Source organism: Lethenteron reissneri, chromosome 8, assembly GCF_015708825.2.
Source record: "Lethenteron reissneri isolate LAM-NWPU_2019-01 chromosome 8, ASM1570882v1, whole genome shotgun sequence".
NCBI lineage: Eukaryota > Metazoa > Chordata > Hyperoartia > Petromyzontiformes > Petromyzontidae > Lethenteron > Lethenteron reissneri.
This window is the reverse complement of record NC_083786.1, coordinates 8,807,740-8,835,228: the sequence shown is the minus strand read 5'-3', so window position 1 is coordinate 8,835,228 and position 27,489 is coordinate 8,807,740. Positions and strand designations below refer to the sequence as shown.

The window sequence follows — 27,489 nt, the reverse complement described above, 5'->3', positions numbered from 1 at the left end:
AGGTTGCTGTATGAGTTTGGGTGCTTTTGGAAACACCAATATGCCTAAAGGAGAAGGTTTTAAATCAGTGGACGGTACCTAACATTTTATGAGTTGGACCAGGGCACGTTCTGACATTACTCGCCAATCTGCGTTTGTAGTCGTGGCCACGAATTGAACTCGGGTCGCCCGGTTTATCACTCAATATCAGCGTATCTGCACGTTTATCCGCGGATTTAAAATTTCCATTGTAAGAATTAAAAAATATTGTGACAAATCTAATAAATGTGTAGCCAAAACAGTACAAAAAGTATTTGTTTTAATATCGCAGGCAACAACATTACGGGAAAGTTATTTTCAAAGTTTGACTGAAGATAAGCGCGCAAGCCAAAATAGCGCACAAAGTGACGTACAGCCGAGTAAAACTCACATTCGTCAATAGCACTCCGGCCTCAAAAGAAAAATAATAGGCGACGTTTCGGGCAATGGCCCCTCTTCAAAGTACATTGTATGTGCGATGAAAAAAAGCCATTGCAAGACAACTATTATATGAAAGGCAGTGTAGTGTTATGTATGTATGTATTTTATTAGGTTTTATTTTATTATTTTATTATTTCCCTGCTACGTGACTTTACCGAAAGAACCAAGAATATGCATTTCTTATAATTGTGCCTGTGCACTACTGTCAACGCTGCCGCGTCACCAAATTACGTTTAATCACTCACACCACGCTTGCTGAATCCAATTAAAATAATTGTTGGGAGTGACACAGGTGAAAAACATGCACTGTATACTGTGGGGCAACTATTAAAGGCGAATTAGAATCAAAGAAAATACCAGGTTAATTAGACAACAAGTTACAAGTAGGCTTTCACGACCAATATTATAATTATTTCGGATTGTATCGCGTAGATATAATGCCAATAATTTGGCATAATTGGCTACGTGATCTCATTGTCCTTGTCGGGTGGCGGAGGGTAAAGTTGAAAATTGTCATTATAGCTACACCATGATATAACCCAAAAAAGAAATCGAAATTATGAGTCCGAGAATAAATATTTCATATTATTACTACAGAGCTTTTGAAGAGGCGATGGATAAAACGATTGTTTTCTTTGTTGTAAAACTGAATTTGATACTAATTTGATAATCATATAAGTAGCAGTGTGTCATTCCCTGCATGCGTCATCTCCATACTGTTGTTGTTCAACTTGCGTATAATTGTCTCCATCAGTGTGCGCACACAAGTTTGCGATCCATAAGGCAACACGCGCATCCCGACGTCTTTTCAATCGACGTGCCGGTGTTGAAGTCCTCCGCACCTGCGATTAGCACGGTTGGCTGCGTACGGTGCGAAAGAAGTTCAACGCACATACAAGGAAAGTGTAAGCTCAAGACATCGCTCTTACCTTCAGCGGAGAAGACGGCGCTCAACAAGAACAGGACCACCACTCCGCCAAACTTTAAGTTGCATCTTGCGACCGAGGCTTGCTCCATCCTTCAGTCCACTTTCTCCCATTCACCGACAATCCAACACGCTCTTGCGCGGAATTAATCAACAGCCTGTCCTGCGCAGAGACTCATCCACCGCTCTAAAAACAAATCTTTGTTGGAACAAAATCAGAACATTGTTTTCTCTGCTTTAAATCAACTCAAGGTCCCTTCAGCTACAGCCTACGCGCATGATACGAAGTTCATCGCAGCTTGAGAAACTCGAACGACTTAAAAAAAAAAACCCCAGGAGTTTGCACGACACGCTATGGATTATGTTTCGCCTTATTTTTATCGACAGTATTTGCCTAGCCTTTTTGTTGTTGTTAAGTCGTACGAGAGCTGAATTTAAAGCGAGTTGGCAAAATACCGACGCTTCTATATTTCGCTGGACGATAACTTGACCACGAGACATTAAACTACTGCAAGACCTCCTTCGCATGAGAAACCATGATATGGACTGAGCGACCGAGATAGACAAACAGGTCTCCCTCTTCCACTGTGTTTACTTTTGTTGAATCAACCGAGGCCGGGGGGAGGGAGCTTTTGTTCCTCTTGCTCGCTTCACTCCATCGAATCACCACTCTCTCAATAGTCGGTGCCGTATCCGGCCGGGGGCTGGGTGAACAGGGAGAGTGGAGGCTGGATTTTGTGAGAGATGGGCGGGACATTGAAGAGGTGTAGGAGGAGGAGGGGGGGGGGCCCACAGCATGGATTAAGAGAGGGAGTGGTGATGGTGGGTGGTGGTGGTTCTTGTTGTTTTTGTGGTTGGTAAGTGGATTGCGTTCAAAGTTTTCATTGAAAAAAAAGTATTGGGGTTTAAATTGCTGCAGTTGAGCGCCACCTGACGGCTATTTTGAGGATTTCCGAGTGCAATCGGCGTGCAAATTTAATGCGGAATAGTGAAAATGAAAGACGCGAGTATCTGTGGGACCTTTTTGCCAGTATCAAAATGGTGTGGGGGGGGGGAAGAGGCTGTACCCTTCCTGGCAATAAAACAGGAGGTGTTAAGATGTCCAAGGGAGGCGGTCCATAAATGACGTCACGCACCTAGGGGGGGGGGGGTGTCAGACATTTGTGACGATGTGGGAAATGTGACGTCACATCGAAATAAGCAACTTTAAATAAATATAGACAACACGTTCTACTTAATTAAATATACTTTTTAATAAATGTTTTCTTCTACAACAGCAGAGTGCAGCGGCACATTAAATACGCACTACGATGACAATAGTTTAAAGCGATTTGAAGCATGTTTTTTTTTGGGGGGGGGGGGGGGGCAAAGCTTTGTGACGTCATATTTGAGGGGGGGGGGGGGGTCTGACTTTTTGTGACGCCGCGTGACCAGGGGGGGGGGGGGGGGTCAAAAATCGTCTAAAATCGCGTGACGTCATTTATGGACGGCCCCAAACACCAAATATAATAATACCCATTTATCAAGGCATCAAGTCTGCATTAACCACACGATCGTGGAAAACACATGCTCTGATGATAATAATATATGCATTTTATTGGTTCTTTCGGTAAAGTCACGTAGAAGGGAAATAATAAAATAATAAAAATAAAACATAATAAAATAATTCTCACGACGTTTCGACCACAACGCAAGCAGCCGTCCTCAGGTGAAGACCAGGTCTGTCGGGGAGACAGCGTCTGAATGAAACAGCACCACGCTTGGAGCGTATATTTAAGCTGGGTTGGAAGATGAATCCCTGCAGTCATGAAAGCTTTAAATCGAAATATATGCATTGTCTTTGAAAATTAATGTCCTACACCAGCGACAGCCTCCCTCATGGCCTCGTCTCACCAGTGTGGCCGTGCAACCCAAACTATGGAACGCGTAGTCAACCCACTGTGGTCTGAGCTCCTTTCGACGGAGGAATAGCAACAACTATACGCTACGTCGAGATCCATAGAGACACCGAGATAGAGAGATATACATTAAAGACACAAGCCACAGGAGTGCGACTGTGATCGTGCAACCCAAACTATGGACATAAGTGAGTTTTTTTGGGTTAGATCGCGTAAGTATAAATACTTCGTTAAACCCGCCACCACCCCGACGCAGCCTGTTAGTAAGGGGTGTCATCTTCTTGGTTCTTTCGGTAAAGTCACGTAGAAGGGAAATAATAAAATAATAAAAATAAAACATAATAAAATAATTCTCACGACGTTTCGGCCACAACGCAAGCAGCCGTCCTCAGGTGAAGAACAGGTCTGTCGATAAGACAGAGTCTAAATGACGTGTCATTTGATGTTTAGTTTTTATTATTTTATTACTTCCCTTCTACGTGACTTTACCGAAAGAACCAAGAAGATGAATCCCTGCACTCACGAAAGCTTTACATCGAAAGGGGTGTCACGTCAACAAAACGTGCCAATTCTTAACTAGTTCAGCACACCGGTGTGTTGGAGAGTAAACCCACGACATTTACAATTCGAGTGCGACGTTTCCCTATTAATTACAACTAGCTTCATCAGGCGATGATGATAATTACTCATTGTCTGTGTCGGGTGGTGTCGAGTGTAACGACACATCGATATTTACGCGATTCTAACTCCAAAACATCCTCTATTCTGGATAATATTGGCCGCGAAAGCCTGCCACGTGCTAAACAAAACTATGGACCGCGCAGTCAACCCACTGCGGACACGACACGAAGCCCTCTCGTGGTGGCCAAGAGAGGCAGCAGCAGCAGCAGCAAGACTTCCTCCATAATTGGTTGGCATTTATTTTCTGTCACCATGCCATGCGTACGGTTAGAATGTCGAGACGTGTCACTGTGGTAAACAGCCATGTGGGTAAATCAGTGAGAGGGATGTGGATGGTGGGAGGACTGGACAGGGTTGGGAGGACGAATTCCAGTGATGTGATGTCGTTTGACATTTCATTTTCAAATGCAATGGAGCACAAGGCCACTGCAGCAGTAATCAAAAGAGCATTGAACAGAGGTTAAATTTTTTTTAGAAAGTCTAATATATAAATTTATTCGTGTGATGTGACTACTTTGCATTGCCTGTTCCTGCACTTTTCCGCGTCGGAGTATTGCAGACTGCACTGAGTTGAATGGTGTAAATTATGTTTAAAAATAATATATACATCAATTACAATCAACTGATGTGATGAACAACCATGCCATCTTTCGATTTAAAGCTTGCGTGACTGCAGGGATTCATCTTCTTGGATCTTTCGGTAAAGTCACGTAGAAGGGAAATAATAAAATAATAAAAATTAAACATTCAGACGCTGTCGCCTCGACAGACCTGGTTTTCACCTGAGGACGGCTGCTTGCGTTGTGGCCGAAACGTCGTGAGAATTATTTTATTATGTTTTATTTTTATTATTGTATTACTTCCCTTCTACGTGACTTTACCGAAAGAACCAAGATGTCCAAAGTAGTTGTTTATAATGTCTGATTATGGACATTAAAAAATAAAAAAAAAACATCAGGTAAATTGTTATATTTCATGAGGAGAAGAGAAGGTTTTTTTTATTGTTATGAATAAGAGTTTAATAAACTTTGCCACTTCAGCGCCCCCTCACGGTCACCGCCTTTTCCCGCCAAATTTCGAGTGCGAGAACCCCGCGGCGTCTCGAGACCCATCGCCTCAGTCTGCAGATTAGAAGTTGTTGTTGCTTTGTGTGTGTATGCTCCTCGTTTAACGCCGCTTGTTAGCGCCCGGCTAACGAAGGTAAGTCGGTGTTGTCGTCGTCCCCAAGTTTGCGTAAATTTGATATATTTTTTTATAAATAATGTGAGGTAATTGTTTGTGCGTGCTACAGTCCGTACTGTACCGCGTAAGGTTTTATCGCTTGGTACCTCCGCCCAGTATAAACGTGATACTTGTGATCATATGTTGTATTACCTGACGTGTTTTAACATTGTGAAAGTACCGCCGTCTATCTTTAATACCGTCGGGAGTGATTTTTGGTTGTGTGGTGTGTGGACAGACTTGGCCCCGTCATAGTAACGCGGAGTTTCCGTCACTGGTTTCTTGTCGCTCATCACAACATTGGGACGCTTGAGCCGTTGAATGATTGGACTAAGTTATTAATATTTCGCCGAGTAATCGATTAACGACCACAAAACCGGTACTGTATGACAATAGTGCGGCCGTCATCCAGCAGTGGATTGACTACAGGGACGTGCACGTCCTCATGTGATCCTTGACCTTTGAGTCTCATTGATATTCGTGTAACTCGGATTGGCTTTGTATACAATACCTATGGGGCCGTCCATAAATGACGTCATGAACCTGGGGGGGGGGGGGGGTCAGACATTTGTGACGATGTGGGACGAGAGAGGGGGGGGGGTGAGAAATGTGACGTCACATCAAAATTCGCAAATTTTAATAAATATAGACAACACGTTCTACTTAATTAAATATACTTTTTAATACAGTACATGTTTTATCCTACAACATCAGAGCGCAGCGGCACATTAAATACGCACTACAATGACAATAGTTTAAAGCGATGTGAAGCATGTTTTATTTTTGGGGGGGGGGGCAGACCTTTGTGACGTCATTTGAGGGGGGGTCTGACTTTTTGTGAAGCCGTGTGACGAGGGGGGGGGGGGGTAAAAAAAATCGTCCTAAATCGCGTGACGTCATTTATGGACGGCCCCAAAGTCTTGCATTGTCTGGAACCTACCCACGTGCCAAATTTAAAGTTGGTTGCATGTCGGGAAGTATGCTAAACATTTCGAACAGACACACACATTCACAAATTTCCCTTTTATATATCGATAGATATTCATTATTGCGCCCCCCCCAAAAAAATATATAAAAGTAAATTTATATTTCATATATATAGATTAGTGACAAACAGCCCTTTTACCAGTTCACTGCTGTCAGTAATGTGGGTGTTTGTGACTATACTTCACCACTCTGGTCAGCGGGGGTTTGCGAAGGTGGTGTCCAAGAACACTGATGTTAGCAATAATATAGTTTTTTTTTAGTTAGATCGCCTAAATATGAATGTGCCGTTAAACCCGCCACCACAATATCCATATTGTTACGGATATCATCCATATTGTTATGGATAAAATTGGTCGCCAAAGCCTACGTGTTAAACTGATGTTAGCCGTGGCCCAGAATGGAACTTGAGTGATCGGGTTCTACACCAAACAATGTGCACCCCAAATTCCTGTTTTCCTCATGCCCTAATTCACCCCAAAATTCTTCAGGTGAAAATAAGTCAGAATAAACACATAATTACTAGATCAGCTAAGGTCCATCCAATGCTGAAGGCATCAAGCCATTACATTCAGAGTGATAACTACCTCGCCTGGTATACAGGAAGTTGTGCGATCGATCCCGACCCTGACGTCTGCTGTATATTTGGAGTTTGCATGCTCCTCCCTATGGTCGCGCGGATTTTTATCCGTGTTCTCCGGTTTTTCCCTCCACGTTTAGAAACTTTTTTTTAGAGCATTTTGGCTGCTAAACATTTCCACACGACGATAAGCCACTTCGTTGAGCTATCGTTTGTGCCTAGATCATTTCTGAAAAAGAGCAAGATATCTTGGTAAAATAAAAATAGGTTAGTTTTAGTTTACTTGAATCGAAGACCCTTTAGCTTCTTATCACATGCATTTATGTCTATAAATTATCCTTGAAATTCGTTGGGAACATATTGATAGAAAATGAAAGGCCAACAAAGGCACATGGGCAAGCATGGTTTAGAAAGGGTTGCTCTACCATCGACCGAAAAGGTTTCTCTTACCATCGACCACACGCTATCAATTGCAGTCTCGACTAAATATGTCAAAGGATGTCTGCAGGGGTGGGGTGCGTGGGGGTGTGCAAGTTCCATTGGTGCAACGATGCATTGTCATGATTGTGGACAGGCTGGCACAATGTGGACAGAGGTGGAGTTTCTGTCCGGCGAAGAACAATCTGGCACTCGCCTGGGCTGTGGTTCCAGCCAGGAACGTGGGAATGCCCTCTACCAGATCGACACACTGCTCAAGGTGTCACCCTCCGAGAAGGTAATGTGTACTGAGAGAAGCCTTTAAAAATAAAATGACAAAGGCCTATAACACCTCGGTGACACTTTCGATTTGCTTTCACAGGTCCTCACCAGCCCACGTGTGTGGCTGCAGAGTAGCAATGCTGGTTTTATTCTAACAGTCGACAGCACCGTCACCCTACTCAGCAGCAATCAGCTGTCTCTGCTACTTCAGCTGCAGTTCGGTAAGTGGTTGTGGGCCACTTTCACAGCTCTTTGAAGATACCTTTCTACACTGCCAAGCATTGTCACGGATGCCTAAATCACTCTGCATCAGAGGTCGCAAACGGGGTTTGATTCCTTACCCGTACCCGTACCCGGCCGCACCAGGGTCGCAAACGGGTACCCGTACCCATACCCTACCCGTACCCGGCCGGGTACGGGTAATATCATTTTCCTCTGGGATGAAGCCATGTTGCAGGCGCGGGTGGGTTGATTCTAGGAACTTTAATTGTGAGAAGAGACAAGACGTTGGGAAATGAGTGACAAACAGTTACTCACCAGCGACTCACGGTCTACCCGTACCCGGCCGCACCAGGGTCGCAAACGGGTTCCCGTACCCGGCCGGGTACGGGTAGCCGGTTATCGGGTAGGGTACGGGTATCGGGTACCCGGTTGCGACCTCTGCTCTGCATGTACCTGATCTCATGAGATATAGGAAGCCAAGCAGGTTCCAGTTTTTGTGATCACTCCTCACAGCAGGTGTTACAGGCTGCTGTGCACTGATTTGCGTGGCTAAATATGGTCAAGTAACCCCTACGAACTGCACAGCATGGGGAGACCCTCATCCCAGCAGTGAATTGACAAACGGCTGTATGTGTACATAATATCATTTTCCTTGGTAACATAAGCCTTATTGATCTGTGCACCTATTCTCAGTTGACAATTTTCAACAGGATCTCAAATGACTGTTTGTTATTGATGCATTTCACTATTTTCACTATTTTGTTTGATGCTTTGTTGTGGTAAATTTCCAAAGGTCGACATCATTAACAGAAATGGCATTTCAGGAGAAATTGCACTCTGATTGAAGGTTAATGCTTGAGTTAACATTTCGGCATTCAACCCTAAATGCTTCTTAATCATTCTTTTTCAGAGGTTGCAGAGTTGCTCAGAGGTCAATGTGTTTAGCTGGCACCACAGAACCTGGGTTTGATCCAAACAGCCGCCTCTAATTAAATCTAGTTTTCCTCTATATTAAGTTGATGGTTTTGGCCCAGTCACCAATGAATGCAAATAGATTAACGACATTAAATGATTATTTTTTGTCCCAAACTTGGATAAATACTAGCGCTGATAATTTAAAACAATTGCATTTCAAATCATGTGACAAAGCTTACTGTCTGTGACCGAGAGGGTGTAAAAGTGTTGTTCTCTACTCTGTAGATTAGATATCAAAGATAATGATTTGATATTCTCTTTTGTGGGCCATTCTCCAACATGGGAGGATGCATTGTTCTGTGAAAGGTCCGATTGGGTACTTTGTCTCACGACATGATGCCTACAGCACAATCTGGATAAAGTTGGAGGGAGGGGAACATAAATAATTTGCCATCTCTTTATTATTCTATTTCTCAAGTGAAACCGTTTTAACAAGATGACAATGTTTGCTCACAGACTCGCCGGTGGATGTAGTGGGGCTTTGCCAGCGAGGTCACTTTCTGGTGGTGGGCGAGAGCAGTGGTTTTCTGAATCTCATCCACGTCGCCTCCCAGCGGAAGCTGATGACCAAGGTGCCGTGTGCTGCTTAAGTGTCCCCTCATCTCTCTGTTCCAAACACAAATCTCTCAAGGCAACAGTCAATTGGCACTTGCTGTACAAGCTATACTCTTTAGGACAAAGGTGGGCAACCTATGGCCCATGACTTCATCTCATACGATCCACGGCCACATGACGCCTACCACTTTGAAATGACCTGCAAATTATATATATCCGTTGTTGCAAGCATGATAGCCACTAATCAGATACTAGAGAGCAATTTTTTCGACCCACCATCAATTTCGCTTTGGCTTGATCAGTGGACTTCTGTCACTGCAAGAGACTCCTTGTTAATGTGTGACCCACCAAAGATTTTGAAATTCCTATTCAGCCCGCTGAAAGTTAAAGGATCCCTGTCCCTGCTTTAAATGCACCATTGTCAAAGTGTTGATTACATTAAATTCACGTGTGACCATTGAATTTTCTTTTCAACAGTGTCTTCTTCAAGGAGATCCATTGAAAGGAAATGGGTCGTACATTGATCTGATACTGGAGCCAGACCCTTCTCAGAATGGTAGGAGGCATGTTGTTTATGTACAGAACTGCACTATATGGAATGTATCATGTGCATTAATATATGTGCTCACTGCCTGTGACCAATTATGTTTTTTGTGTTATTCACAGTAAGAATCGCAGATGCATTGTTTCTGCCCCTTAAATTATTTTTAGTACTTGAATTCCTTTAAAGGCCATGTCTCAATGTTCAAAAACTCAAGACAGGCATACAAATATTTTAAACATTTTAACTGCAGTTCTTGTTTTGATTGTTTTTGTTGAATCCTCATGTAGTTGTATTGTGTATATGACATGACGTGCCAGCTGGCCTATGGTTGTCAATGTTATATGACCATTCTAACCTTAGCTGTCTCTTACATTAATTTTAAAAAAGATATTAATGCTTTGGTACATGTGGTGGTGGTGTAGGTGGCTTGATAAGGTTATGTCAAGCCTGTTGTCATGCTATGGTCTGTCCACTTGCAGATGCCTACCATATGTTCCTTCTGTCGAGAAAAGGATTCTTGTGGGTGTCAAACTTGCGGCTTGAGAAGCTTCAGGAAGGTAAATGTTATCGTGGGTGTTTACTAACTCACCATGCACGACTGTCCCTAGGAACGTCCTGGTCTTAAGACTCGGCGAAGGACATTGTCTTCATTATCATCTTTGCACCGGCGGCTTTTGGCTAGCCATCGAACAAAGATGGTCACTGCATTGCACGCTTTCTGATGTGATTCTGTGCCCATCTGGAGCGCTCTTCCGATATTATGAAGCCACTGGAGCTATGCACTTTTAAATCTGGATTGAAAACAAGTTCTACATACATACATCATTGTCATTAAAACCCAAATTTAAAATGGAATTTGGCCAAACACGACCATGCTAGACCCTCTTGAGAATGAGTTGAGAATTTATGTTGCGAATTAAGGACATCAAGTGATGTCTTCTAACTCGTAGATCACATTCATTGCAAAGCATTATTTTTTGTTTTTTCCATTGTGTGATGCATACATGTTGATATGTATGGAAGGTTCATTTTGTATATGTATGCACATCTATATTTGAAATACACAAGAATAATTCTAAATGTATGCGTATGTTTGTGTTTTAGCTTTGGAGACGGCAAACATGACAACTGCCAAAGAGGTAAATATTGAATTACAATTTTGTATTGCCATCTACAAAGCTGGAAATTTCACTGAATGATTTATATTAAACTTCGTTGTGATGAAATGTACACATTCAGGAGACAACTGTAAACTTTTGTTAACCCACATTAAGTAGAACATGTACTATTGAAGATGTCAATAGTCTACTTTGGAATCCCATTCATGTTTTTTTTCTTTTTCCATAACAGTGCCAAGAAAAAATGAACATCAAGTTCATTTCAACTCAAGATGTTCATACGGACTATAACAGCCATGGTCTGGTCACATTAGTAGATGGCAGCCCACACCTGATCATTGCCGTAAGAGCTGTATTCCTTTTTTATAAAATTATAATTTCTTTGCAAAGGGTTTGTGTCATTTACTTTTCTATGAGTGCAGTGGTGAGATAACATTTTTAGCGAGTTGAGTTTTACTTCAACTCAGTAATTTTTTTAAACGTTAATTTCTTATTGGTGGCACGGTTGTTAATGCAACAGCCAATAGGGGTCAAAGGTGGGATGTTGTATAATCTCCAATAAAATAAATGCTGTAATAGTTTATTCTTTACTCATCTATTTTTTACACGGTAATTAAAAAATCTAAAGATATTCATTTCTCTTTTATACATGTTTAAATTATGCTTTCGAAGTGATTTGCTTATTATGTGTTCCTGGAACTGTATAAAAGCTCATTAACCGTTGTCGTGGAGGATTATGCATTATTCATTCGCAAGTATCGAGTCTATTCTTCATAAAAATAAATACGCAGCATTTTATTCTATGAGACTATGGGACATGTAAACCAATAGTTTTGATCAGTTTTCATGCCAAAAGAAAAGTGATTCTCAATTCCAGTACTCGCGACCCCCCCCCCCCCCCATGGTACAGCATTCTGTGATTACCAACTATCAGGTGAATGCGGTGTGCAGGGGCTTTCCTGGCATATTAATAGAAAAGATTGGTTATCCTAAAACGGTGGACCGTGTAGGTCTAGAAGTCTGATGAGGCTGCTGAACTAAAATCTTATATTTATGTGCAGGGGCAGACACTTGCCTGTTAACTAATCTAAGGAGTTGTTGCTCTTCATTTCCCAAACAATTTCTACGCAGGGCAAAGGTGACATGGTGCTGTCAGAGTGGAAATTGCATACTGCGACACAGCAAGCCTCCATGCAGAGGGCAGTGGATGGACATTTCATGAATGGTAACCATGTGCAATATTTTTTTCACATACATTCCTCTTTTAACATCCAGTCACCCACGAGGTGGCGGGTAACGGTGGCGCAGTTGTTGGTGCATTTTTTTAAGAGTCCGTCAACACAAGTTTCGATTTTTGGCCATGGCTAACAGTAGGCGGGCGAATTCTAAAGCAGTCCGGAGCCGCCCCTTCACCAACCCGCACTGACCAACGTGGTGAAGTATGGCAAAATATCCCCCACGACCGACTTAGCGTGGAGGAAGCCTTCAGCAATGGATTGTAATGATTCCACTAGGTGGCATTAATACCAGATGTGTAAACGAACAAAATGCAAACTGCTGTGTTTTACCTCACATAAGAGGAAGAAAAACATTTATAAAATGTTCAGTGTATCCATTGGCCAATGTTTAACTGTAATTAAATAAGTGAATGCATTTGAGGCCACAAAAGGAGGAAGTGTGCACGCAAATTTAGAATTTTCAGTAATATAATACGTTATCTCTAAATATATGCCATCACGTGAGCATCTTCAGTAGGTTTTTCATGCATATTTTTGGTGCGTGTGCCACTTTTAATGTTTTGCTTTTCTATATCCTTCCTTTGCAAATGCTTAGGTGCTGGCATCCAAAAGTGCCTTGGATTCAACAACTTCATCTTCACGCTGGACGACAACGTACGTTATTTTATTCTCGCGGATAAATTGGTTGGCTTGCACTTCATGAGCCATGCCGAGAGCTATTTCTCTTGTGTGAATTTAAATTTATGGAGGAATGTTAGACTGAAAATCGACATTCAGGTCGAGGAATTGATTTGGTATGAACTGTGGGCGTTGAAGCTGTGAACTGGTGTATTTGGTTTAAAATTGAGGTCTCATGTGTTTCAGAGGCACAAGTGTTTCCTGTTGCTGCATGTTTATTAAATGCATTAATGTTGAGAAAACGAATACCAGTTGGATGCTAGCTGCATTTTTCTTTTATTTGAAACTAAATATTAACATGTGCCGCACTGTTACTGATGTGTTTTTTAAATTAGTATACTTTAAAATCTTTCCGCCCACACATTGGCGGCAATTGGTTTCCATGTCATACCAAGTGTTCTCCCCAAACTAATTATCTCAACCTAAATTGGGTATTTGTTGGGGTGGGGGGGGGCAGTAAAAAGGTGTGAAGTGCTTTCATCAAACATGACTGCTTGGATTAACATATTCCAAAAACCAAGATAATTTTTTTAAAGGAATCTGCATGTGGTCTTATGCGATCACACATAGTTCGTACATTCAGGATTCCATTACATTCAGGAGTCTAAAAACACCCAGCTTCGTTCTTAAGCGAATCCAGAGAGATGTCTTGTAAATTCCGGTGGAAGCACCTCGGATAAATTACCAAATGATATCAGCAAACAAGTGCCTAATCTCTGATCCCACTAAAAGAACCCCTGCATTTATCTATCTCACACAATTGTCCGCATTAAATTGAATCTGCACGTCTCATGCCAGATCCACTCACCACCCTCCACGACTGGAAATACAAAGACAGCCCATTATACGGGAACACCGACAAGATCATTGACCGTATAATAAAACATTGAGAACTCTGAAAATGTAAGAGTCATTAATGCAAGCTACCACACGGCAATTTAAGCCATTTCCTGGCTGAATAATCTGGACATAAATGTGTAAGTTGCTGTTCATCCAGTCATATGCAAGAGAGTTTTTTTTTGTTGGTGTTTGAACATCTTAACACCTGTTTCATTGCCAGGAATTGAGTTTGGTTCTCTTTCTGTGATCTCAAGTATTTCTCACTGCACAGAACCTCAGTGTGTACCTAGCCTGGTACTGCTAAAATAATGGTGGCACTCATAAGAGCATTTTTTTGGGTTATATCGCATAAATATATAAATGTGTCGTTAAAACCCGCCACCACCCGACACAGCAAACTAGTAAGGGTTGTCACGTAAACAGAACATGCCAATTCGTCACAAATTGGCGGGTATTAAGGACACATTTATATATTCACGCGATCTAACCCAACAAAACCTCTTATGGATGATATTGGTCGCGAAAGCCTACGTGTTAAATGGTGGCACTGCTAAAATAATAGCTTCACTACCACTTAGCAGTGAATGTTGTTTTTCTGTCGTTGCCTGGGTTGTGTGCAGCATACGTTGAGCATGTGGGACGTGTGTAGCCTGGTGCTGGTGTGGCAATGGCCACCCGTCTCCGTGCAGGACTTTGGCCTCGTGACTGATGGTGATCTCAAGTCGGCTGAGATGAGCAGGTCAGCCTCCACTGTTAATTCCTCTCTTGCTTCTTGCCATCATCAATCATCCTTAATCAATCCACTGCTGGATGAAGGCCTCCCAAAACCGCAGCCACCTCGCAACGATCCGATCACCATCTGCTGCTTGCCCAACTTACTTTGGTTTTGTGTCATGCTGATAGCGACAAGTCGGTTTGCGCTGGTAGCCAACTCACAGCCAACCTTCTCAAGTGTGTCTGTTTCTGGTTAGCCTCTCCACTTCTGGGAGTGATTTCCAGTTCCAAACATTCTTCTTTAATGGTATCAAGTGATTTTTTCCCCCTAGACATCGTCTAGACCTGGTTCTACAACGATAGCCCATATAGATTTGGGTGTTGATGTTAATGTTAAGAATTTAATTGTGTCCCAGTCACATTCCGCCTTTCCTCCAACCCTTACTCCCATACTACATATCTTTGTTCCCCCTCCCCTCCTCCACGACACACACTTGCTCATGGTCAGATGTCCATTTATTTTTGTCAAGAATATAACTATTTTTGGTTCTTTCGGTAAAGTCACGTAGAAGGGAAATAATAAAATAATAAAACAATTAAAATTAGGACGTTTTGACTGCAACACAAGCAATCATCATCAGGTGTGAAATCCACAGCAAGAACATTTGAGAATTTGTATTGTTTTATATTTTTATTATTATTTTATTGTTTCCCTTCTACGTGACTTAACCGAAATAACCAAGAATATGAATCCCTGCAGTCATGAAAGCTTTAAATCAGAATTGTGCTTTGTTTCTTCTGTTTTGTTCAGCGTGAAACTCGTCATTATGACAACACCGAGTGAAGAAAAGGTAAGTAGTGTTATCGCAGGAGCACTGATCAGTGGTCATTCTTGTGTTGGCCTTGTATTTCTGGGCAATGATAAAACAAGCAGGACGAGGTGTTAAATCAAAATTGGCGGATCTGTTTACTCCATGCTTACACAGATGTGAATGACCTCAATGGAATGATGCCTAAATAATTTTCTATTCACAAAGGGAGACAAAACTGATTTGAAGAATTATACACCCATTCGTCTTTTATCACATGTATACAAACTGTTCAGAAAGATCATACATAATTGAATAATGGTATGTTTAGTGGCCAAAAAACCACAAGAGCAATCTAGTTTTAGAAAACGTTTTAATATTATTGTCAACTAACAATATCGATCAGATTTTTTTACAGAAGACAAATTTATGCCATTTGAATATGAAATACTATAATGTGTTGCATGTGGTTGCTATGCCTGGTCAGGTGAGGTTTCTTCAGGTCTTCTCCCTCCCGGCCATGGAGCAACTGTACTCGCTTGAAGTCACCAACCACTCATTCCTGGCCCGGGCAGCTATCACACAGGCAAGTCCTCTATTTTTTTATTGTAATTCAACATGAGCCTGGTACAGAGAATAAACCATGACTAAGGGAGGGGGCATAGAAACTCCGTGAAAAAAAAGTTCTAAACTCGGTGCTCCTGGGTATACAGGAAAGTTCTCTAAACTATGTGATACCGATGCATACTATTAGAATTTAACTATAATTTCACCAGAAAAACCTCAACGAGTCTCAGGACTCTTTATCACGAGGGTCCTGCATTGGGATGCTCGGCCAGTACCGTTTAATGAATTATTTGGTATATGAGTGGAAACTCATATACCAAATAATTCCGTGCCACATTTTATTTGTTTTTCACACAAACTTTGCTGTTCTGCAGGAAGCCATTTACCTCCTGGAGGGCATGTACGAAGGAGGAAGCAGGTACCTGTTAATGTCACTTTGGGCTTTGTGCGAAATATTCTGATTCATTGCATAGACCGGTCCTGATGAGACTTGTGTAAATGTCCTGAAATAAATTGTACTGTGACAGGTATGTGTACTGTGTAATGCAATGGTTAAAGTATTGCTTTTCAAATGTGGTGGTTTGTCTCTTCCTCTTTACATTACAACTGCAGATGTTGGCTAAATATTTGTAGGCCTATTTTTTGGGGCCAGATTATTATGTTCTGGTGATCATAAAAACAAGTTTGAAATATATACTATAATAGTGTCACTTGGTTCATAAACAGAATAGCTAAAATTAGCTACTAAAAAAATATGGGGGGGCACTATCTTTTGATGGGATCATGAACTCAACTGTTAGGATAAAGTTGTATTAGCTACTTATCCTATTGAAATCCTTTCAAATTGATTTAAAGATTGCCCAAAGCACAAACCAGTGAAAAGGAAACTACATTTTGTCCATTCTGCTACCATTCAGTTTCTATATTTCTCATTATATGTTTCTTCATATAAATACATTTTGGAAAAATATCCAGATTTTTTAACTTGTTAAAATACAGTTCTTGCATCCTTTAACTATCAAGGCATCCAGACGGCGCCGTCTCCATGCTGGTTCTGCGACATCTGACCGAGGCGCTTCCCGAGAACCGGTGAGTCGCATCGGCAATAAACCCAGCCTGGCGGTGAGCGTCATAGATACTCCCCCGTGGGAAATGGCGCGGTCCACTCTGAGCAAGGCCCCCCAACACATTGTGTTACCCACAATGATCCGAATGGAGCAGCCCAAGTTGATGGTTATTTGGGGGGTTGGAGGGGTGTTTATCGTTATTTGACGCTGGTGTGGATTTTTCTTTTACACCAATCCCTGAGAGATAGTAGATGTGGAATAATCAATCATGTTTCACATGTGTTTTCATGGTCGTTTTGTGGTCGATAGCACATAACCTAAATGAAATATCGCTCTGCTTAAGCGAGCATGGTGAAATGCTCATGTCCTGTTTGCAGTCCTGAGATAGTGCTGGAAATTCCTCATTTACGAGTGAGTTTACCCATATGACAACCACTGTTGACTTCTCACGAATTGGTACTCGTTGTCGGATCATGTAGTAGTAAATTAATACTCACTTTCGGATCATAGAGTAGTCGAGACACGTGTTCTACTACAAGATGATCTGATAGGCCTAACATAAAGTTGCAACGCTGTAATTTTATGCTCTGAAATTATTGTTACGTAGCAATATACATTCTGAAATGTGCATTTCTAACATTGGTTTTGTAGGCACAGCAGAACATTTTTTAATGACGCATATGATGTGGCTTGAAATTTAAATCGAGCCCAGATTGCAGTTATGAGCTTTTGCTGTTGCTGAGTACCATTAGAGAGCGGTCCTATCAGCATCCACGCTTTGCTTCTGAATGGTTGTAAAAATAGCGCATTACAACAAAACCGCTTGCTATTTTAAATGACATTTTTTTTTTCTTTTAATAGACTGAGCCGCTTGCTGTGCATGCAACAGTTTGAAGAGGCAGAAAAGTTTGCAATTCATTTCCACTTGGATGTCGAGGTACGCAATGGTTTGTGCACATGCAGCTGTTTTGTCGATCGTCATATATCGTGCTTCCCATTAGTATATCTATCCCACTGCCGGGTGAAGTCCTCCCTATGCTGTGTGGGTCCTGAGGATTTTTTAAGTTAAAGCCTTGGTTTTTAATATTCTATTTGTTTGGCATTCATGTACATTTTTTATCTTATGTGAAGTGCTCTGAGACAAACCTTTAATTGATGTGAAGTGTTTCGATTTAAAGCTTTCGTGACTGCAGGGATTCATCTTCTTGGTTTTTTTGGTAAAGTCACGTAGAATGGAAAGAATAAAATAATAAAAATAAAACATTATAAAATAATTCTCACGACGTTTCGGCCACAACGCAAGCAGCCGTCCTCAGGTGAAGAACAGGTCTGTCGAGAAGACAGACTCTGTCTTCTCGACAGACCTGTTCTTCACAAGATGATGTGAAGTGCTCAATGTAAATAAATATTGTTAGATTTCTTTCACCATGTTTCTCCGCAGTGCTCATTGCGGGTTGATGACATGAAAACTTTATGGTTACGCTTGTATCGAGAAAGATAATGCATTGTGTCAAATTGTAAAGGTGATAACAAGGTGTCTCTCTATCGGATTGTCACAACGCGGCTGACACTGCTTGCTTCTATCAGGTGGTGTATAATGTGAAGGTGACCGTCCTACTGCAAGAGCTCACCTTGGTATCTCCTAGCAGCAAGAACGTTGAATACCGGGCCCAGCTTGCCAAGCAGGCCCGGGCCACGCTGGAGAAAATCCAGGTGACGGGCGTTAATGCACAAGCCTGGTTGAACTTACAGGGAGATCCATTTATAGTTCCTCCACTAAAATAACATGGATATATTATAGAGAAACCAACAGTTCATATGAAAGCTGCGACATATCACTAAACCAATATGAATATACTTATTTGATATATTTTTTATTCTCTCTGTCAGCTTGCAGCCGTCTCTTTAACAATACTCATTCACCTGTGCAGGCGAACATGTCTTTAGAAATAAATGGGGTGTGTATAATCGGATTAGTCAGCCCGTATGATCTCTCACTCGATGCAGGATGACTCTGCTGTGGTGCGATACTGCCTTGACACCTGCTGGCCAAGCTTCGACGTGGCCGTGGAAGTACTCAGCTACTGCAAGAGCAGGGTGAGAGCTCCAATCGTCGCGGTGGATACTTCACGTGGTGGATATACGTCACAGAGCCCTTTGCAGCCACAGATGTGGTGGTTCAAAAGTAGGATGGCTCGAGGGGAAACAGTAGCTCTCGCTGAAATAACTGTGGCAGGTGATCAATATTAATATGAACTGACATTCATATTCAAACAAAGCAATTTACAATAAAAGTGGAATAGCCATAGGGACATTTCGGTCAAATGCTGCTTCTCTCAACCTTTTAAATCAGTTTAATGTAATGTGTTTTAAATATATATACACACAGGCATCCATTCTTGCTCCAAAAACTATTGCATAGTAGTCCAATATATACCGCAATAATATTGTATAATAAAAATGTAATGGACTCGTACATTTCTTTTAGCGGTTTTTGAATGTGTCTACTTCTTCTCTCAACAGATTACAAAAGGCAGTGCTTGGGTGAAAAATGAGCTGATGACAGAGGTAAAGAATACGACAACGGTTATAAAAGTACCATAACATTGCACGTCTATGTAATCGTCACCGGTGAAATTGAGCCCTCAATTAATTCTGAACCATTTGCATTCATGCAGGTTTTACAGGTTCAGGACAGACTGATGACTTTTCACGGAGCATTCGGGGCAAATAATTTCAGGTTTGGAAAATAGCAAATATCGTTGCATACGATAGTCCATTTTGACTCTTTTTTTTACTGAATATAGAGATTTCTTTGACTCCAAAATTGTTTTTGCAACCGGTCACATGAAAGCAACTGATCACATTACATTCTTACAGACAAATTGGCTCAAGCAAAATTAGTATTGCTTTGTTAATCCACTGCTAGACGAAGGCCTACCAACGCTGTGTCCGTCACGGCGGTTGTTCGGCCATACTTTACACTGGTTTTGTGAAGGTTGGTGAATTGGTGGGGGCAGTATTGTTTCAGATATCGTTCGTCACTGAAGTGAGCCATGGCCAGGAATGAAACTCGGGTCATTGAGTTCATAGCCCAGTGGGCGAACCGCCTCACCACTGCTCCCTCTGAGTGAAATATAAACTGTGGACTGTTACATATTCATTACTACACATTTAATGAGTTCAGAAACTCTTAAGTGATTCCCAGCATTAGATTGCCATTCATGTGACAGTACGTTTTTTGAAAAAAGCATCTGTCTCTGTGATCAACAATGGGGCAAAGATTTAAACCGTTTTTTCAAGATACGAATGTGATGAGGTGGGTCGGATGTCACAAAGTGCTGAGCTGGCATTGCTTAAATCCTGGGTTCAAATCCAGGTTTCAGCCACCCATGATTCAGACTGGCATCTCAAGTGTCGTGAGTTGATGGTTTCAGCCCAGTCATTAATGAATGCACACCAAAGTAAATCCTTAAATATGGTTCTCCATGTAATTTCGCTGAATTTCGGCCTCATGAATTGACAACATAAGTTTGACTGTCATGTATAATGAACATTTCCCTGTGTAGCAGAGTAGGGGACAAAGCGGTGGCCCCTCGTTTGAATTTCCAGTCTCATGAGATTTCAGAAGCAGTTCTGTCATTTCTCTTTCTACGGACTCTTCTGCAACAGGATGAGGCACTGCTCTGTGACCTTGTCCTCACGATGGGATGCCGATAGCACAATTGAGATAAATATTACGACACATATTCGCGTCATCTGCTTGTGTATATTAGTATGGTGCTGACCAGCCTGTGTGTGTGTGTTTTTTTAACTGACTCGCAGTGGGCCCCAGTGGCTTTCATTCAAGTTGACCGATCTTTTCACCCAAGTGTTGGAGCAGCTTGAGCAACAGAACCTCGCTAGTGCCCAGTTCATCTGGCTCCGACACCAGGTTTGTTTTTTGGGCGTTTAACTACGCGTGCCCATCACGGTTCGGTGAATTATCACAATTATGGGTCTCGGTTCTATTCGGTATTATTTTTTAGTTTGTGGTGAACCACAGTGTCTAGTGGTTGCACGGTTTATACCAACCCATTAAGTACAACATCATTATAATCAACCATGGCCTGTTGACTGCTGGATGACTTACCGACAAAGAATATGAACAAATGTGCGACAAAGAAGCATGGAGAGCTGTAAGTTTGGAATTAAACTTAGAGACAGCAAGAAGGAACACTTGGATTCGAGAACATACACAAGTTAGAAATATCAAATTAAATATTAAGAAACGTAAGTGGCTTCAGCTGTAGACATCATTGCTGGTTCGCTGACACCGATAACTTAATGGCAGCCAAAAGATGGAACGCACCTGTGAGGAGGTCCACAGTAAATACAATATACAAATCAAATAATATTCCATTATCATTGCTATGCATTTTAGTTGATGATTTTAAGCAGTGTTATTTTCCTACAATTGAGTAAATGGCAATGTCCATCCTGGATATGACAATCAGTCTGGCTGCCTCTTGCGCAAACCCATCACCATACCAATATGATTTAGTAACAATGAAGGACAGTTGCACCAGTCTCTATAAACCACCGATGTCATGATGTCTGCTTAGATTCCACTGGCCTGCCCCTGAGCAGCTGACATCGGTGCAAAATTTATGTTCTCGTGCAGGAGATTAACGAGTTAAGGTCAGATTTTACACTATATTCCATATCCATTTTATAGGCGAATTCCTACCAGAATTACACCGAGAGGAAGAGGAATACATGGATCATGGAACACATACAAGCTAGACGCATCATATCGACTGTTAAGAAAAGTAAGTGGGCTTGGGCAGGGAATATTATTGCTTCAAAGGGATAATGGCCAGTCGTTGAGACTAACAACAGAGTGCCAGCCAAGGTAGGCAACACATACACAAGAACATCGACAGCAGACATGAAGTACTGTATACAATTCTAGATTTGAAGCTTCCGTGACTGCAAGGATTCATACTCTTTGGTTTTTTCGGTAAAGTCACGTAGGTTAAAAGAAAACACGACGTTTCGGAGGCAACACAAGCTTCCGTCTTCAGGTGAAACCGTCACAGCAAAATTTCTGTATTTGTTTTCCTTTAACCTACGTGACTTTACCGAAAAAAAACAAAGAGTACTGTATACAAGTCGGCTCATACAGGTCCTCGATGAATTGTTGCATCACAAGACTGAGAGTATTCCACTTATAGAGTTCAGATCAGCTGACCACTTTAAACCAAGCAAAGACAGACTCCTGTGCCAGGGAATATTGGCGAGTAGCTTGGGTGACTTGGAAGGTTTTACAAGTGATGCCTCTGTATGTCGTTGCATCTGTCTGTCTGTCTATTGCCGATTTGCTGCATGCTTGACTTTATACTTACCTGCCTGTACACCTGTCGGAGTATTTGTTTGTCTGACTGCCTGTTTTTGTCCATCTTCTGTCTGCTAATCAGGTGGAGTTTGAGAAGGAGCTGGACTGCGTTCGGCTGAAGCAACTGCTTGCGGCGGTGCCCCGTGTGATGCCTTCGTGCTCTCTGCTGCCTTGGCTCGCCACCCTGCTCGTGCCGTGTGTGCGCAGGCGTATTCCTGGCGGACAGGTGGGTTTCCTTGTTATGCCGATGGAAAGTTCACCATGGGGTTTGCAGATCTTATTGGACAATTTACACTGGAAAAATGACGTACGTTCTCTGAAGCTTTGTCGCAGTTTTAGCTTAAATATTTCGCTTTTCCTGTTGTTGTTATGATCTCATACATATACTGTTTGTGCAATGTGTCCCTGTTGGAAAACACATGACGAAAGAAAGATATTTTTCTTCAGTTATTTTGAGTAGTGTGCGTGTTAGAGAAATTTTGATTAGTAATTTGCCCAGAGGCAGGTCGTTGGCTCAAATGGCCTCAATTCTGTCAGACCCTTGAGCTTTCTTAACTTCATCCTACAACCCCCCCTTCCCCCATCCTTCAAGTCGTCAAGCAGCATCTTTATATTTCTGCCTCTTTGGCTTCTTCCATAACGTCGCTTGTTTCTGAACACCCTCCCTCAAGCTTTCACCCCCAAGCATGCGAGAGGAAATGTCTTAATAAATACTATTAGGCTCTCTGGTGTGACTGGTTCCCTCTGATGAATGCTAATTGGACACATTTTCACGTTGCTGCATTCGTGTTGGATTTGTATTTTTGGCATTAACCGTGTTATGTATGTGATGTTAAATTTGAGTTGACATGTTGTTTGCTGTTCAGAAAATTCTGGCAAAGTGGCTGGATCAGAGAGCTCGTAGCCTGGAGCTTACGGAGAAGGTACGCAACACAGCCTTGAGGCAACAGCCAGCTTGATTAAATAGCTCTTAAGCATGTATCAGGAGCAACACTTAATCTCCTTTTTGGAAACAGCAGTTTCGATGCCCAGTAATTGCTTATTATAGCAAAGCGTTACCGCTTGCCTCTTTTATAATTATCTTATATCTTTACCAAGGAAAATATAATTGCCTAAATTGACTGGTTATTAATTTAAATGGTGTAACGTTTTGTTATTATGGCAGGATTATTTTTACGAGTGCAAACGCTACTCCCGTGTTTTAATGAACTGCGACAGTGCTCCTTGCATATTATTTGACACTAACGCATTTACTTGTACGTTGTACAGTGTAATCCTCTGCACAGTATTGGCCAGTTTATACAATTTCCTGAAATCCATCGCGTTTTATTCTGCCACCTAGCAACATTGGCCAGAAAACGGACTTCAAATAGCAGAGGTCTTCTTCACAGCTGGGATATCGCCGACACAACTGGACCCCTTCTCTGCCCAGATCATCTTATCCCAGGCATGTTACTTTGTGTGTGCTGTGTGTATGTTGTTTTGGTGTGTGAGTGTCACAGTGTGTGTGTTTCTTAAGATAAGTACCTGGTGCGACATGTAAACATAGCCACTCGGGAGACAAAGGCGGCCAGGCGTGGTGCTGGCCCACCCACCGCCTCGTATGCCATGCCGGCCTTTCATAGGTCCTCGCTAACAACACTTGCCCCAAAAGTCTGTTAAGGCAATACAGGGAATCTTTGTCTTTGTTTCTCAAAGAATGTTTCATTAATATGTGTCTTAGAGTATGTGTGTGTCCAGCCTTCATAAGTGCTTTCTGACAGGACTTAACCCAACAGCCTGAAAAGGTTATACGTGGGTTCTTTGTCTGTGTGGGTCTTAATAGGCCTTAATCGGTACTCCTTAAGTCACTTTCCCCAACAGTCTATTAAAGACCAGGCGGCCGGGCTTGGTACTAGCCCCTCGTGCACAGTACTCGCTAACAGCACTTGCCCCAACAATCTCTGTGGTTATAAGGGGATATATTCCATGTGTGAGTTTATTGTTATCTGAAATAGGCCTTACCCTCAGTGGGATGAGTCATCACATTGTTTTTTCTTTGCTGCTCAGAGCGAGTTTGAGTGCAAGGAAGTACAGCAGCTGCAGGCACTGGTTCACAGCATCCAGGAGTTGCTCGCTCTGCACCGCAAATACAGCTGCCCTCTTTCTCTCTCCAACTTCGAGAAGGTGAGAGTCACAGCTTAGCTCTCGGCTAGCCCATTGAATCTTCACAGATTTCCCACCAATATATTTGTGAGTGAAGGTCGGGTGAATTGATGACTAGTGAGTGCCGAGTATTCGGGTGAGTGGTGAATTTCTGACGAGGGTCAGTTGAGGTCTACGTCATGTTGCTAACGTCCATACAACAGATTTCCCACGAGTAGCAGAGTACACCCAAAGATCTGCACAGACAGGTTTTGACCTTTCAATGCTTTCCAACGTAGGTTGAAAGCGTTCATGCTTTACCTTTGTCCGCTGGTCCATCTATCTGTAACAAGGTGTCCAAAACATCTCTCTTAAAGATAATTCAATATTAACAAAACCTTTTTTTATGAAGGTTTGTTGTTCTTGGAGACTTAACCCGAGACAAAACCAGCCAAGTTGATTATTGAGTCGCACAGCTCTTCGGACAATAGACCTTTCATAAATGACTATTTTCGTGCATATATGTGATTTTTCATAATCGGCACCACGATGATCCCGGCATGCAGGAGACGCGCACGACAATCGTTTTCCGCATGCTCGACCAAGTGGCAGCGCCGCAGCTCGTGGCGCCCACGTTGGAGCGCGTGGTACGGCCCTACCTGCAGGAGCGTGGCCTGGCGTACGACAGCCTGCTCGTGCACTACATCAAGGTGAGCGTGGCCCGCTGGGGTTGGTGGTTCACGTGGGCATTAGGGAGTTTGTAGTGTTGTAATGGTGCCATGGCCTAGAGTAACCTCATCCCATGGCTGACACTCTCGGTAAAGTCACGTAGATAGGTTGAAAAAATAATAAAATAAACAAAAAAACTATGGCGTTTCCATCGCAACACAAGCGACCATCATCAAGTGGAAAGGGGGGGGGGGGAAGCCACTAAAGGCAAGCTGTTTTAAAGGTTTAAAATGGGCATAGCCCAAGCGTCCTGGTATTAGAACGAAGTGGGAGGGGCACATGTGCCCCTCCCACTTCGTCATGTTAATGTGAAATCGGAGAATCAAGAAAAAGGTCGACGCAAACAACTTGTGGTACGCCCAATGCAGGGGCGACACCGCAGAAACTGGAATTGCTCGTCCCATCTTTAGTAAAATAAAACTAACATCGGAAGGTGGCAAGATGGAGACATCACAGCTAGTTATGACTTAAACTGATTAATAACCAGGCCACAGTCTACATTATAGACTGCCAGTACACTCACTCCGATTAAGAACCAGGCTACAGTCTACATTAGTGTTTTTTTGTTTTTTATAATTTTTATTTTATTTGTATTATTCACTTTATTTTTTTATTATAATTGTTTTTCTATCTACGTGACTTTACCGAAAGACCCAAAGAATATGAATTCCTGCAGTCACGAAAGATTTAAGTCAGATTTAAGTCAAGATCTGTTCATACATGTGTTATGACATCGCGGATGTCACTGTGTGGCGCCGGCCCTAGAGGGGCACGGCGTGCGATGTACTCACATCGCGGACATCACGTATATGTAGCGACATCGTGTATGTCACTGTGTAATGCCGGCTCTAGCGAGGCATGGCGTGCGATGCATCGTCATCGCGGACACCCCGTATGTGGGTGTAGTACCAGCCCTAGAGGGGGCTCGGTGAGCGCTGGGATAGTGCTCAGTGGCACCACGCGTGGCGTGCAGTGCTGACTCCTACAGGAGGGAGTGTGAGAGTGTCAGCCATGGGATGAGGTTACCCTATGCCATGGCACTGGTTGACCCTGGAAGTCACGTGACCAGTAAGATCTACACAAGGACCCCAGGTGGAGGCTTGGGGGTGGTCACGTGTCAGGGTAAGATCTGACGGGAAGGATCGAGAAATGACAAGAGGTTTCTCGAAGGTGGTCATGGCCAAGAAGTACGTCTGCAACTCAGTTGAACCCACTACACTTTTATTAAATCCCTCAAGGTTATGTGATTATTGTTACTTTTGGGAATGCATATTAAAATGGTAGCCTTTGTATAGCTTTTTGTTTTACGAGCACGGACCAGAGAAAATAACGTCTCCGCAATATTAAATAAATACTGCTTTATAACCCCAAATAAGTATCTTAACAGACAGACGTAACCACTGTAAAGTGTGCATATCATCTGTACAGCAGGGATGGTCGGGCTCGTTTGAGTTGCGAGACGGGGCGCTGATGTCTGTGCCTGTGCTGCTTCCAGGACCTGCTGGAGCGCTGCAGCAGCCGCTCCATGTCATTGTTCGAGACAGCTTGGGAGGCAAAGGCCATGGCTGTGGTGGCCTGCATGTCCGACACTGATGTGAGTATCCACTCGGCTCCCCTTTGCGTGAAAGTCGCAGCAAACAGTTGCCGAGTCAAACGCGTGTTGATCCACCTCGGTTGCCGACCCGTTGTTATGAAGCACATGAAGAAAAGGTTAATCAAACAAGGTAGCCAATCAAACTGGTACACATTGATTCTTCTTTCTAGATTTGAAGCTTTCATGACTGCAAGGATTCATACTCTTTTTTTTTTTTTCGGTAAAGTCACGTAGGTAAAAAATAAAATAAAATAAATGAAAACAACTAAATTAAATCACGACGTTTCGGGTGCAACACAAGCGTCCTTCTTCACAGCCATCTCTTAGACACATGTAAGCGGTTGTGCTTTCGCTACGTTGTCCCCACCTGAAGAAGGACGCTTGTGTTGCGCCCGAAACGTCGTATTTTGATTGAGTTTTCATTTATTTTATTTTTTACCTACGTGACTGTACCGAAAAAACCCCCAAAGAATATTAATTATTTTGTGTAATTGTACCTTATTTTGCCACCTCAAGCATTGGCCACCGCCACTGAAATAAATGCACTGTCGTTAATATTCTCGGGGAAGCACATGAAGCTATGCGCATACACGCCTTCATGGATATTAACGAGCATGCGGTCACTGTGAAATTTCCAATTAGGCTGTGTAGCCAGTTCTGAGCAGCGCTCATATTGTGTTTGATAACAAGATTTCCACAGTGCATCTTCTAATCGCAAAGCCTATCAATATAAATATAGATGTGTACTTGAAACCTGATAAAGTGGTAGCTGCCTGTGGGATAAAACGTGACTATTACTTCTTGTCTGGCAGCATGTTGCATGGTTCAGTAAGTATTGTCTGCATTGCCTGTGCAGTTGTGTAATTTGTGTCATGAATGATAATAGTGGGT

The 27,489-nt window shown here is 42.4% G+C and overlaps 2 protein-coding genes across 2 annotated transcripts in view; one reads left to right on the top strand and one right to left on the bottom strand.

The window, feature by feature from the left end:
• Positions 1–2,093, bottom strand: part of LOC133339020 (tyrosine-protein kinase Mer-like) — a 71,370-nt gene extending 69,277 nt beyond the window's left edge. Inside the window, exon 1 of the mRNA XM_061547154.1 lies at positions 1,389–2,093. Within this exon, the coding sequence (XP_061403138.1) occupies positions 1,389–1,476 (88 nt within the window). The 5' untranslated portion in view covers positions 1,477–2,093. The remainder of the gene's footprint in view (positions 1–1,388) is intronic.
• A 2,946-nt stretch (positions 2,094–5,039) lies between these two features.
• KNTC1 (kinetochore associated 1) overlaps positions 5,040–27,489 on the top strand; it is a 72,372-nt gene continuing 49,922 nt past the window's right edge. Inside the window, exons 1-27 of the mRNA XM_061580800.1 lie at positions 5,040–5,163; positions 7,323–7,463; positions 7,548–7,668; positions 9,101–9,216; positions 9,677–9,755; positions 10,223–10,300; positions 10,848–10,882; positions 11,094–11,204; positions 11,993–12,086; positions 12,695–12,753; positions 14,238–14,356; positions 15,143–15,182; positions 15,628–15,726; positions 16,082–16,125; positions 16,731–16,796; positions 17,636–17,711; positions 18,362–18,487; positions 18,782–18,871; positions 19,298–19,342; positions 19,453–19,514; positions 20,600–20,708; positions 22,234–22,377; positions 23,018–23,074; positions 23,494–23,598; positions 24,201–24,317; positions 24,842–24,985; positions 26,500–26,598. Coding sequence (XP_061436784.1) covers positions 7,332–7,463; positions 7,548–7,668; positions 9,101–9,216; positions 9,677–9,755; positions 10,223–10,300; positions 10,848–10,882; positions 11,094–11,204; positions 11,993–12,086; positions 12,695–12,753; positions 14,238–14,356; positions 15,143–15,182; positions 15,628–15,726; positions 16,082–16,125; positions 16,731–16,796; positions 17,636–17,711; positions 18,362–18,487; positions 18,782–18,871; positions 19,298–19,342; positions 19,453–19,514; positions 20,600–20,708; positions 22,234–22,377; positions 23,018–23,074; positions 23,494–23,598; positions 24,201–24,317; positions 24,842–24,985; positions 26,500–26,598 — 2,367 coding nt within the window. The 5' untranslated portion in view covers positions 5,040–5,163; positions 7,323–7,331. The remainder of the gene's footprint in view (positions 5,164–7,322; positions 7,464–7,547; positions 7,669–9,100; positions 9,217–9,676; positions 9,756–10,222; positions 10,301–10,847; positions 10,883–11,093; positions 11,205–11,992; positions 12,087–12,694; positions 12,754–14,237; positions 14,357–15,142; positions 15,183–15,627; positions 15,727–16,081; positions 16,126–16,730; positions 16,797–17,635; positions 17,712–18,361; positions 18,488–18,781; positions 18,872–19,297; positions 19,343–19,452; positions 19,515–20,599; positions 20,709–22,233; positions 22,378–23,017; positions 23,075–23,493; positions 23,599–24,200; positions 24,318–24,841; positions 24,986–26,499; positions 26,599–27,489) is intronic.